At 28.3% G+C, this 12,261-nt stretch overlaps 2 protein-coding genes across 2 annotated transcripts; both read left to right on the top strand.

The window, feature by feature from the left end:
• Positions 1-2,374: 2,374 nt before the first annotated feature.
• Positions 2,375-5,440, top strand: LOC108755331. The gene is made up of 8 exons (XM_018498261.1): positions 2,375-2,457; positions 3,209-3,500; positions 3,595-3,864; positions 3,949-4,059; positions 4,137-4,424; positions 4,510-4,782; positions 4,869-5,213; positions 5,295-5,440. Exons 1-8 carry the CDS (start codon positions 2,437-2,439, stop codon positions 5,363-5,365), a joined length of 1,671 nt encoding a protein of 556 aa, XP_018353763.1. The 5' UTR covers positions 2,375-2,436; the 3' UTR covers positions 5,366-5,440.
• A 3,557-nt stretch (positions 5,441-8,997) lies between these two features.
• LOC108755344 lies at positions 8,998-11,936 on the top strand. The gene is made up of 7 exons (XM_018498274.1): positions 8,998-9,049; positions 9,814-10,114; positions 10,197-10,475; positions 10,557-10,910; positions 10,998-11,255; positions 11,343-11,699; positions 11,796-11,936. Exons 1-7 carry the CDS (start codon positions 9,008-9,010, stop codon positions 11,864-11,866), a joined length of 1,662 nt encoding a protein of 553 aa, XP_018353776.1. The 5' UTR covers positions 8,998-9,007; the 3' UTR covers positions 11,867-11,936.
• The last annotated feature ends 325 nt before the right edge of the window (positions 11,937-12,261 follow it).

The following is a 12,261-nucleotide window of genomic DNA, read 5'->3' as shown; positions in this document are numbered from 1 at the left end:
CGACAGCACATATTAAAACATAACCATAATGCAGCCTTGGCTAGAAGTACAATCCTTTCCTTCGAAATTGATATGCATTCGGTGGAACAATCGATATATCGAACAGTATCGAAAACGTTCAATTTTTAAGAGTCGAAACGACTTCGATATTATTTACGGCAAGAAATTCTAGCTACATATCATATATACAATTCAATATTCTTTGTTTTAGATTCCTTTTCCATATATTAAACGAAAAAAAAACCTTAACAATTTCATTTATGTTAATAAAATATTTTATTTTTTGACGAATTAATCATCGATTAATTCACAATGAGCAGAATTTAAAGAATAAAAATTGTAAATATATAATTATTATCGTCAATCTTATCTTTTTTTTATATATAAAATAACAAGAAATTAATTCTATGCATACTAAAATTACTGTCGAAATTATTTGACGAGTTAATGAAATTTATTTTAAATATATAATTCACTATCTTCAATCTAATCTCTTTGTTACATATATGTCAAACAACAAAAAAATTAAGTCTGTCCATATTAAAACATTATTCATGTTGAAATAAAGATTACTTCATGAGTTAACAGGCGATTAATTTAATCGGCAAAATTATTCAAAGCAAAATATGTAACCAGACTTTTATATTGTACAAGTCTATGTTTCTAACTGTATATATAATTCTTTGTTTTCAAATTAATCTTTTTTTTGTTTGTTACACAACAAAATTTCTAATTCTATTCATATTAATAAAATAATATTTTACCTTATCAGCTTTTTTTTCTTTAGCCACATATTTATTAGATTAAAATTCAAATTATAATAGACTTTATAAATAAGTCAAATTATTAGACAAAAAGAACATAAAAGCCAACGATGCATCTTTTTAAAAAATTATTCTATTATTATTCAAATATATAATTTAAATACACATACTTTTGTATTAAATTTTATCATATACTTATATATTTGACTAATAAAAAGATACTGTTTTTTTCAGTATAACTAGATGATAATTTTATCTATTTTTTTGCTTTTAACAAGACGCTTAAATATAACATAACGTTGTGAATTATCGTTGCAATTGACTTATACAATTATTTTGATTAATTTGTGAATTGCTAACGATTGTTACTTCTATTATTTTGTCTTTAATGTAACGCTTTTTTTGGTCAAATTATATTTAAGCGATCATATTTTAATACGACGTGCGCACGTTCTTCTTTTGGTACAATAAATACGTCACGTTTTACGCTTTATATATAAACGTACATTTATTTCTTGTAATTATTTGACTGCAGAAAAGATGTATAGTCGAAACGTTCCATGCATTGTATTAACTAATTCTTTAATCTCTCTTGACGATTTAATAAACTGATTTTAATGTTTGATCTATTCATTAAAACTCGTTTGTTCGACCTTTCTACCAATTTTATATTTACATTGCAATTTTATACTTAGAAATTGATATTATAATTAATGATTATTCAAAGATAAGTTAACTATACTTAAAGATTGGCAAATTCTCAAAAACAATATTGATACGATTACATAACATTTCCAAATACATATATACATAATAAAATAATTTTTGACAAATCTGAGCATAAAACAACTTTGAAAACCTTCACAGAAATTTAATATTAAAACGCGTACTAATTATTTTTTTAGTATTAAATTAGCCAGTACTAAAATGCATTTCTAAAGAAAATTATAAAACTTTTGTTTAAATTTGTTCTTCTTATATTTCTCATTATTCTGACGACATATTTAGAGAAACATTTATTATTCTTTCCAAAACATTTTGCCATCAGTAACGGACATAACAGTCTATGAAAAACTATCCCTACTGAAAAACATACGTCACATGGTTGCACGATAAAATCACGTAATTAAAACATGTAAATCGCATAATGGATTGTTCCAAATCAGTACATGATTTCAAAATTATGTATTTTGAAAAGTCATACGATGATATATTCTTTTTTCTTCTATTTCTATCATTCAATTCTTTAAAATTCTACATAACATCTATATAACTATAACATCACATGGATGAAATTATTTATAATATTATGTGATTTTAGAAATTACATTACTTTAAAAAATCACATAGTGATTTAGAATAATCCTCCTTACGTGATTTACATGTTTTCAATACATGATCTCATTATTGTAACTTTATGATATGATTTTTGTCAATAGGAATAGATATATTTGTCTTGGCCGCTTGTTTCAGTCAATTTGTTTTCTCTATCTGATCTATATTGGCATGTAGGTATCTAAAGGTCATCAAAATCAGAAAAACATAGGTATCTTCTGGTAAGAAAACAGAAACGTCTCGAAGCGATACACATACATCAGTCAGTAGTTGACCGCGAATCTAGACACATCGTGAAGATACTTTCGTCAGGAAACGTTTGTATTATTTCGAGAATATGTTTACAAAACATATAAAGGTATATAATCGCGCAAATATCGTCAACGTCTCTTTTAAAACGCGAGGAAATACAATTTTAAAACATTACAATTTTAAGAGACTACACTTTACCATTGGATATTTTTCAGTTATATTGTCGCGATTATTATCCGTTCGATGCATTGTGCCAGATTTACATATGATTTTATGAAATCACGTAAATCTGTACTTTAGAATACAAGTCTTGTCCATCATGAATCGATGAATCGCGTCGATTCCAGTCTGCTTTCGTTTTCGTGATATTGAATAACCGAAATGAAAAAAAGATTAGAATATTCAGAATCTACATGTATACTACATTCGTGTTCGATAATCGCTATTATATGTATGTTGATATTTTCATATCGTAAATGATTCGCGAGTATTCCGGAGTATCACAAATCAGCGTAAAAGTAAAATATTAGTGATATAAATCGTGTAACATTTAACGACTTATATCGTTACATCGTTGCGCAGATTTCATATATAGTATACCCTAAAATTTTTAGAGTGGTTCTCGTTCTGAAGAAATCCCATTTTTTAAATTGAAAATTGAGCTACTTTTTTCAAGACTGTCCCAATTTTCAATCTTTAGAGTGAGATTTCATCTCAAAGAATTTAGAGAATGAAAAAGCTACGCTATGACCATATAATGATATCATTATTGCCGATAAGAATTAGGAATACAAAATAGAGACCTAAATCAATATTAAAAGGCCGAATCTATAAAAATTAAGTTCTCGTTTCCTTAGATCGCGCAATTGCTTTTGTATTGTGTCATCGTACAAAGTTACATAGCAGTTGAAAATAGATTAAAAGAAGACACTACTTTCCTTCAAGACCGGTGTAGTGATAAAATTTATGATAATAAAAATGGAGGCAATGGTTCATTCGAGTACCATCTGCTTTCTTACATATGGTTATCATATAAGTGGAGCAGTACTAAATCTTATAACTCAAACATCAGAGGCAGAACTTTCAGTGAGCATTCACTGGAAGATCAACCTTCAGTGCCCGTAGAAAAAAGTGACAATAAAGTAAAAGGTAAGAAAGATTGATTTTTTGTTATAGAGAGACGCAATAAATCACACCGTAATAAAAATATTGTGTCATATGTATCCTATGATTTATTACGTAGATCGAAAGATAACCGCCAACGAACTCATAAAGCGCACTAAGTTGATCGTAACCGACATGAAGAAATTTAAAAAAAATGCAAAGAATGCTAATTTCTCTCAAAACTTTAAAGAAGCCAACTTCGACGCAGATCTTTTGCTTACCTTCGTAATGATGATTTATCAATGGACCTCCGATGTAGCAATCCTAAGTACTATCGGCAATGCATATTACGAGGAAATCTTCAAGCTTCCAGAAAGATGTACACTACAGACTAACTACACACTGCAAGGTGAGACAGATTTTTTTATTGTAGAGAAGCGTAATATTGCGTCAAAGTGAAATTGTTTTACAAGAATCTCAATCTTTTATGCAGATCGTATAGTAAGATCCTCCGATATCATAAGCACCATTAAAGTGATCCAAAATCAATTACATAAAATGAAATCAAAGGAATTGGAGAAAAAGAGCTACAACACAATAGAACGTAAGAGAAAGATTTTTCGCGCAATATCGCGACAAAGTAAAAATATTACTTCACCAGAATATTAATTTTTCATGCAGGTAATTTGAGAACGGCCGAACTGCTCATAAAACTTATTAAATCGATCGTATTTGAATTAAACTATTTAAACGTACTTGAGAAACTAAATTCTAAGGAAACTGTATTATCGTTACATCTCAATAAAGACATAATCAAACTTCAATTGTTCGCATATAAATGGGTTCTTAATATACGTTATCCGAATATCCACAAAAAATCTATCAAAAATAAGAACTCCCAGCCTCCATTGAAAGATCAGTCTTCACTGCCCATGGACAAACATGACAACGAACCGACCTCTTACCGAGGTAAGAGAAAAATTTTTTGCAGTAGAAAAGTGCGATATCGCAACAAAATAAATATATTGTACAAAAATCTTGATCTCTTATATAGATCAGGAGAAAAACGCCGCAGATGTCTTGAAGCGCGAGAGTAGATCGTTGACGACCGAGGGAAAGACGATCGATGCTTCTACTAAATTGGTGTGCGAATTCAAAGAAACTATACATCACTCATTAGAAATGGATCTATACGTTTTCGGAGTGCTATCATTTGATTGGTTTTCTTCTCAGGACTATACTGTTGGAGGAAGATCTTTAAATGACTTTCAGCTTACACTGGAAGATCAGTTTTTCTCATTGCCTGTGGAAGAGAGCGACTCTGAAGGTGAAAGAAAGATTTTTTTTGCCCATAGAAAGGAACGATATCATAAAATATCAATATAATCTGCCAAATCTCGATTTTTTTCACAGATGACGAAATAACCATCAAAGACTTCATGGATAGTGTTAAATTAACTAAACGTCGAATCGAAAACTTAAAGATATCCGAGGAAACTACAATGGACACTGATAACGAATCCTCTCAAAAATTACAAAATGTCAAGGGACACATACATGTCAAAAGATCTAACGTTGATTCAAACAAAAAATACTTGAACTTCCTTCGAGTAAAATATGAATTGACAATATATCGGTGGATTTCTAATATAATAATTTACAATACCATTAGCAAAATGTCTCTCGGTGACATCTTTCCACATCTACGAGAATGTCAACCTATGTTTCCCGTAAAAAAGACTAACGAGCAACTAAAAGGTAAGAGAAAATTTTTTATTTATCGCCCAATATCAATACAAAGTAGAAATATTATTTCACGAATATTTCGTTCTTTTACAGAATTTGAGGAAATAAGTGATGAAATCATTGATCTCATCCAATTGCTCCAGACAACTGCCTCCAAAATTTGAAGACACTTATACAACACATATTGGCGATAAAAATAATATATTCTTTAAACAGTTTAAACATAATGATTTCTCAAAGCATTCAAAATATTCCGTTCAATTTATATTGCATTTGATATTAAGAATCCACTGAATAAGGATTATTGGATTATAGCGAAAGAAGTGAAAAATCATGTATTTCTTTCCTTTCATCGACATAAATATATTTTATCAATTTATTGCATTAATCTATGAAATTATGTCGCGATCTATTTTATTTTATAAATTAAAAATAAGTATGTAAAGGACGTAATTTATATAGGTTTATGTATAACTGGAAAATGTAATAAGAATTTATTCAGAAATATTATTCAATCTTAAAATCTGATTTAACTGAATAGCCTTTCCACTTATTTATATTATCATTTACATGTAGGTCTTTGTTATTTGTTATTATTGTTGTATATTGAGATCCAAAAGATTTATCGTGAACTTGCAGCGAAAGACAAAGAGCTTCTTAGGCTATTATATAATATCTTCGAGGCATGAAGACGAGTAAGAGTATCCGAGGTGATTTGGAATTCCACCCTACGATAGAAGAAAGGACGAATTGTTTAAAATTAAGAACCCGATTATCTGACAACGATCTCTTCTACTTCTTGCCAATGAAATTCATTATCTCTGACAACGTTATTAGTCGTGTAATTTTCATGCGAAAACTGCAATTTATCAGATAAAAAGTCGTATTTACAATTTGTGGCTGTAATACAAGATCGGATGAATTATTACTCGCATATCATTGTCTTGAAATTAAAATTCTTTATTAAAATTCTTCGTTTGAAATATTGTTAATAATCTCGTGCTATTATTACATATAAAGATAATGTAATAATATAATATTCTGAAAAAGCACGTATACGATTTGAAAAATAGAAAATTGTATTTTAACTTATATTGTATTTTAATTGTATTGCAACATCTTTGGACTAATTTTATTAAAACAACTAAAATTTTTTAAATTCAATGCACATTTTGATAAGATCTCAACAGAATAACATTGCTGCAAGTTTTATGCTATTGCGGGTAATTTATGTTCAACAATAAATTTTTTCAAAATTTTGATTATTTTTTTAACTTATTAATTATTATGTAATTATATATTAAATCTGAAATCATGTTGATATAGAATTAAATAATTCCATTATTTAATGTCTTTAAATTTGATGTACATACATTATACGCAGAGTCTGAAGGAGTTAATCAGGACAGATTGATTAGTCCGGTCAATCAACTTAGAAGAAATTTTGTTGGATCTTTCATCATCGGAATGAATATTTGAAGTAGATATGCATTCATTGACATATGATTTAAACAAATGTGGCATAAAAATTATCTGCGACAAAAACTTGCAAAGTTTAATATGATAGACTGATTTGGATACTTTTTCAAATTCAAAATTTAATTATGTAATTATTTATTTATCACAATGTATACTTGAGCGAGCACACAAACGCATGTGGGTGCACAAATTAAAAGTACATTTTATTTCTTAAGTTTATAAATAAAATAATAATCATTGATCTAAGAATAATTTAAGCGAATGTTAAAGATAATATTGTTTTTTAGTAAAAAATAATTAAAATTATTTATTCTGTAATGTGAACTATAGATTTTCAGTACTAACAATGTGTATTAGAACCCGATCAATGTTCTCCGGAAATGAGAGCTCATATATAAGTAATTTTAATTGCCTTTTACAAAAAACTAATTATAATTATCTTTAATTATATTTTTCTAAAATACTATAATTCTCTGCAGTATAATGTAAATTATAAATTTTCAGTACCGACAGCGTATATTAAAATATGATCATAATACAGCCTTGACTAATATAATCTTTTCTTTCCAGACTCAAATTGATGCTCAGTAAAACAATCGATAAATCAAACAGTTTCAACAATAGTCAATCTTCAAGAGTCAAAACGACTTCGATCAAATTCGAAAACTTTGGATTTAACCGACGACTTAAATTTAACCTATATTATTTATAGCAAGAAACTTTAGCTGCATATACATATATATAATTCGATATTTTTTGTTTTAAATTTCTTTTCCATGTATCAAATCGAAAATTAATAATTTCATTTATGTTAATAAAATATTTCAATTTTTGACGGGTTAATCATCGATTAATTTACAATAAGCAGAATTTAAAGTATAAAAATTATAAATATATATTATTATTATCGTCAATCTCATCTTTTTTTCACATATTAAATAACAAGAAATTAATTCTATATATATCAATAAAGTAGAAATTATTTGACAAGTTAATCATTGATTTGTTCAACTTATATAGAATTGTTTGAAACAGAATTACTTCTTTTAAATATATAATTCAATATCCTCCATAATCTTTTTTCATATATGTCAAACAAAAATTAGTTTTATTCGTATTAAAACATTATTCATGTTGAAATAAAGATTATTTCATTAATTAACAGACAATTAGATTAATCGGTAGAATTGTTCAAAGCAAAATTTGTAAACTTTTATGGTAAAGAAATTTATATTTCTAATTATATGTATAATTCTTTGTTTCCAATCTAATCTTTTTTTATTTGTTACACAACAAAAAATTCCTAATTCCGTATTAACAAAATAATATTTTATCTCATCAGCTTTTTACCTTGGCTATATATTTATTAGTTTTAAATTCAAATTGTAATAGATTTTATGAATAAATCAATTTACTAGACAAAAGGAGCAAAAGCAAACCCTGGATCTTTTGCAAAAAATTATTCTATTATTATTTAAATAATATAATAAAATAATTTATATAATAAAATAATAATACAATAAAATAATTTTGTTTTTTAAATAGATAAAATTGTCGTTTACTTATACTGACAAAAACAGCGTCGTTTATTAGTCAAATATATATATATATTATCAACTCACGGTTAACTCTTAAGAGAATTATTCAACATATTTCTCATCTTCTTTCAATTCTAGAATTGAAAAGAGATAATAAATAAATTGAACTCCTCAATTTTTAAAAAAATTTTAAATTAAGAATTTATCTTAAGTTGTAAAACTGGGCCTTAAAGATTGGCAAATTCTCAAAAACAATATTGATTACAGAACATTTTCAAATGTACATATATATAGGTAATATAATAATTTTTAAAAAACTGAGCATAAAACAAACTTTAAAACTTCATAGAAATTTATATTTATAGAAATATTGGAAGACATTGATATTAATCTTTTTTTTTTTTATATTAAATTAACCAATACTGAATTGGATTTCTAAAGAAAATTATAAAACTTTTACTTAAATTTGTTCTTCTTATATTTCTCATCGTTCTAACGACATATTTAGAAAAATGTTTATTATTTTTCGCAAAACGTGTCTTCTGTAACGGACATAAGCCTACAAAAAACTGTAGATACAATGTCTTGGTCGCTTATTTTAATCTCTTTGTTTTGATCTATACTAGTATATAGATATTCAAAGTCAATAAAATCAGGGAAACGTACTTATAAGTTCTTATAAGAAAGCAGAATGTCTCAAAACAAGACACATCAGTTAGTAATTGATCGCAAACCTAGGCACATCGTGAAAATACATTCGTTGGGAAACATTTGTATTATTTGAGAAATATGTTTGTAATATTCGAGAATATGTTCACGAAACATATAAAGGTATGTAATCGCGCAAACATCGTCGATATGGTTCTCTTTTAAAACGCGTGTAAATATTACAATCTTAAGGTGACTACCATTTCACCATCAGATATTTTTCACTTGTCGCGATAATTATCCATTTGATGCATTATGACCGATTGAATATAATTTTATGAAATTACGTTATTAAATCGTTATTAAATATACTATTATTAAATCTGTACTATAGAACGCTAGTTTCGTACATCAGCGAATCGCGTCGGTTCCAGTCTGCTTCCATTTTCGTTGTGTTCAAAAAACGGAACAAAAAAAGCCTAAAATACTCAGAATCTACATGTATACACTCGTGTTCGATAATCTCTATCATATATATGTCGATATTTTCATATCGTAAGTGATTAGAGATATTCCGGAATATCGCAAATTGGCGTAAAAATAAAATATTAGTGATATTTTTTTTAAATTCTGTAATGCCTATTCAGTAACAGTACCGTTGAGCGGGTTTTAAAGTATTCCTTAAAACTTTTAGAGTGATTCTCGTTCTAAAGAGTAAAATAATCGTATTTTTAAGGAATGAAAATTAAGCTACTTTTTTTCAAGACTGTCTCATTTTCAATTTTTAGAATAAGATTTTATCTCAAAGAATTTAGAGTGTGAAAAAGCTGTGCTATAACCATATAACAATATCATTATTGTCGATAAGAATTCGGAACAAAATAGAGACCTAAATCGACAATAAAAGGCCTTATAAATCTATAAAAATTGAGTTCTGATTTTTTTAGATCGTGCAATTATTGCTTTTGTACTGTGTCGTCGTACAAAGTTACGTTATACCTGAAAATAGATCGCTGAGAAAAGATGCTAATTCCTTTCAAGACTTATGTAATGATATTGATGAGGAAAATGTAACCCTGAAATTGAGGATTAAATTCAGGACCAATCTATACTCTTTCTTTTGGTTAGCATATAAGTGGAGCAGTTCTTTACCCTATCATTCAAACGGAGGAAGATCTTTTAATCTGGAGCATTCACTGGAAGATGAAAATTCAGTGCTTGTAGAAGAAAGCGATTATAGAATAAAAGGTAAGAGAGAATGATTTTTGTGTCACGGATATCACGCCATAATGAAAATATTATTTCACATATACTTTGATTTTTTACATAGATCGAGAGATAACCGCCGACGACATTATACAGTACATTGAGGTTATCACGTCCTCGTTAGACGATTTTCGTGAAAATGTAATTGTAAAGGATGCTGTTACTGAATCCTCCCCTAACTTGAGCAAAGATATCGAGATACACCTAACACGATTCGTAATAATGGTATATCAATGGTCCTTCGATGTAATGACTCTAAATATTCTTGATAATTCATATCACGAGCGTTTCGTAAATATGCGAAACAGCTGTATATCTCAACTTAAGAACTACACACTGGCAGGTGAGAGAGATTTGTTGTCGTAGAGGAGTGCAATATTGCACCCAAGAAAAATTTTTTCATAAAAATCTCAATCTTTTGCAGATCGTTTAGTAAATTCTTCCGATATCATAAGTGAGATTAAAATAATCGTAAACAAGGTAAATGAAGAACCAAAGAAATTATCCGAGGAAAAGAAATTATCGGATATGGCCTACGCTCTCTTAATTCTGATTACATCGATCGAATCAGAATTAGATGAGAGACTAAAATTTGAGGAAAATATAATATCGACACGTCTCAATAACGAACTATTCAGGTTCCAATTTATTGCATATACATGGGTCCTTCATATACGTTATCCGAATATTTTTAAGAATTCTGTCAATAAGAACTCCCAGTCTCCACTAGAAGATCAGTCTTCAAGGCCAATGGGAAAAAATGATAACAGACCGACAGGTAAGAGAAAAATTGTTTGCCATAGAAATGAGCGATATCATATTAAAATATTATTATACAAAAATATTGATCTCTTGATCGATATAGATCAGGAGAATAACACCGCAGATGTTTTGGAGCATGAGAATAAGTCATCGACGATCGAAGGCATCGATGTTTCTACTAAATGCAAATTCAAACAAACCATACGTCACACATTAGAAATGCAGCTATTCATTTTCACACAGATAACACATGAGTGGTTATCTGATTTTCTTATATACGGTTCAAATACCGCTAGAGGAAGATCTTTTAATGACTTTCAGCTTCCACTGGATGAACAGTCTTTCTCATTGCCCATGGAAGGTGAGAGATAGATAGTTTGACCGTAGAGAGGCACGATATCACGTCAAAATGAAAATTATTTCACAAATATCTCGATTTTTTTCACAGATAAGGAAATAACCATTAAGGACTTCATGGACAACGTTAAATTGACTAAACGTCAAATAAACGAAAACTTAAAAGCAGTAAAGGAAATTATAATGAACAAAGATAACGATTTCCTCCAAACATTACGGAATCTCAAGAATCATACACATCATAAAAGATCTGCCATTGAAAACCACACAGAAGAACTCAAGTTCTTACAAGCCGTTCGATTAGAGTACATAATGGTGATATATCGGTGGCTTTCTAATATGATAATTTCCACTATCATTGGCGAAACGTCTCTCGGTGATTTCCTTCCACATCTATTGAAATGTCAACGTACATTCCCCGTGAAAAATATTACTACGGAAATAATAGGTAATAGAAAATTTTTTATTTGTCACACACACACAATACACACCAACCAAAGTAGAAATATTATCGTATTTCACAAAAATCTCGTTTTTTTTACAGAGTTTCAGGAAATAAGTCAGGAAATCATTTATCTCACCAAGTTGCTCCAGGCAACTGCCTCCGAAATTTGAAGACACTTATACAACACAACTGGCGACAAAAATAATATATTCTTTAAACAATTTAAACATAATAATTTCTCAAAGCATTCAAAATATTCCGTTCAATTTATATATTGCATTTGATATTAAGGATCTATTACTGCGATTATTAGATTATAGCTAAAGAAGTGAAAAATCGTCTGTTTCTTTTCTTCCATTGATATAAATAAATTTATTAATTTATTGCATTAATTTATAAAATATATGTCGTGGTCTATTTTATTTTATAAAATAAACTAAAAATAAGCATATAAAGGACGTACGTTATCTAGTTTTATGTATATCTGGAAAATGTAATAAAAATTTATTTAGAAATATTATTTAATCTCAAAATCTGATTTAACCTGAATTAGCCTTTTTACTTA

This window comes from Trachymyrmex septentrionalis, unplaced genomic scaffold, assembly GCF_001594115.1.
Source record: "Trachymyrmex septentrionalis isolate Tsep2-gDNA-1 unplaced genomic scaffold, Tsep1.0 scaffold87, whole genome shotgun sequence".
Lineage (NCBI taxonomy): Eukaryota > Metazoa > Arthropoda > Insecta > Hymenoptera > Formicidae > Trachymyrmex > Trachymyrmex septentrionalis.
The sequence above is the reverse complement of the archived record's forward strand: the minus strand, read 5'-3'. Positions and strand labels throughout refer to the sequence as shown.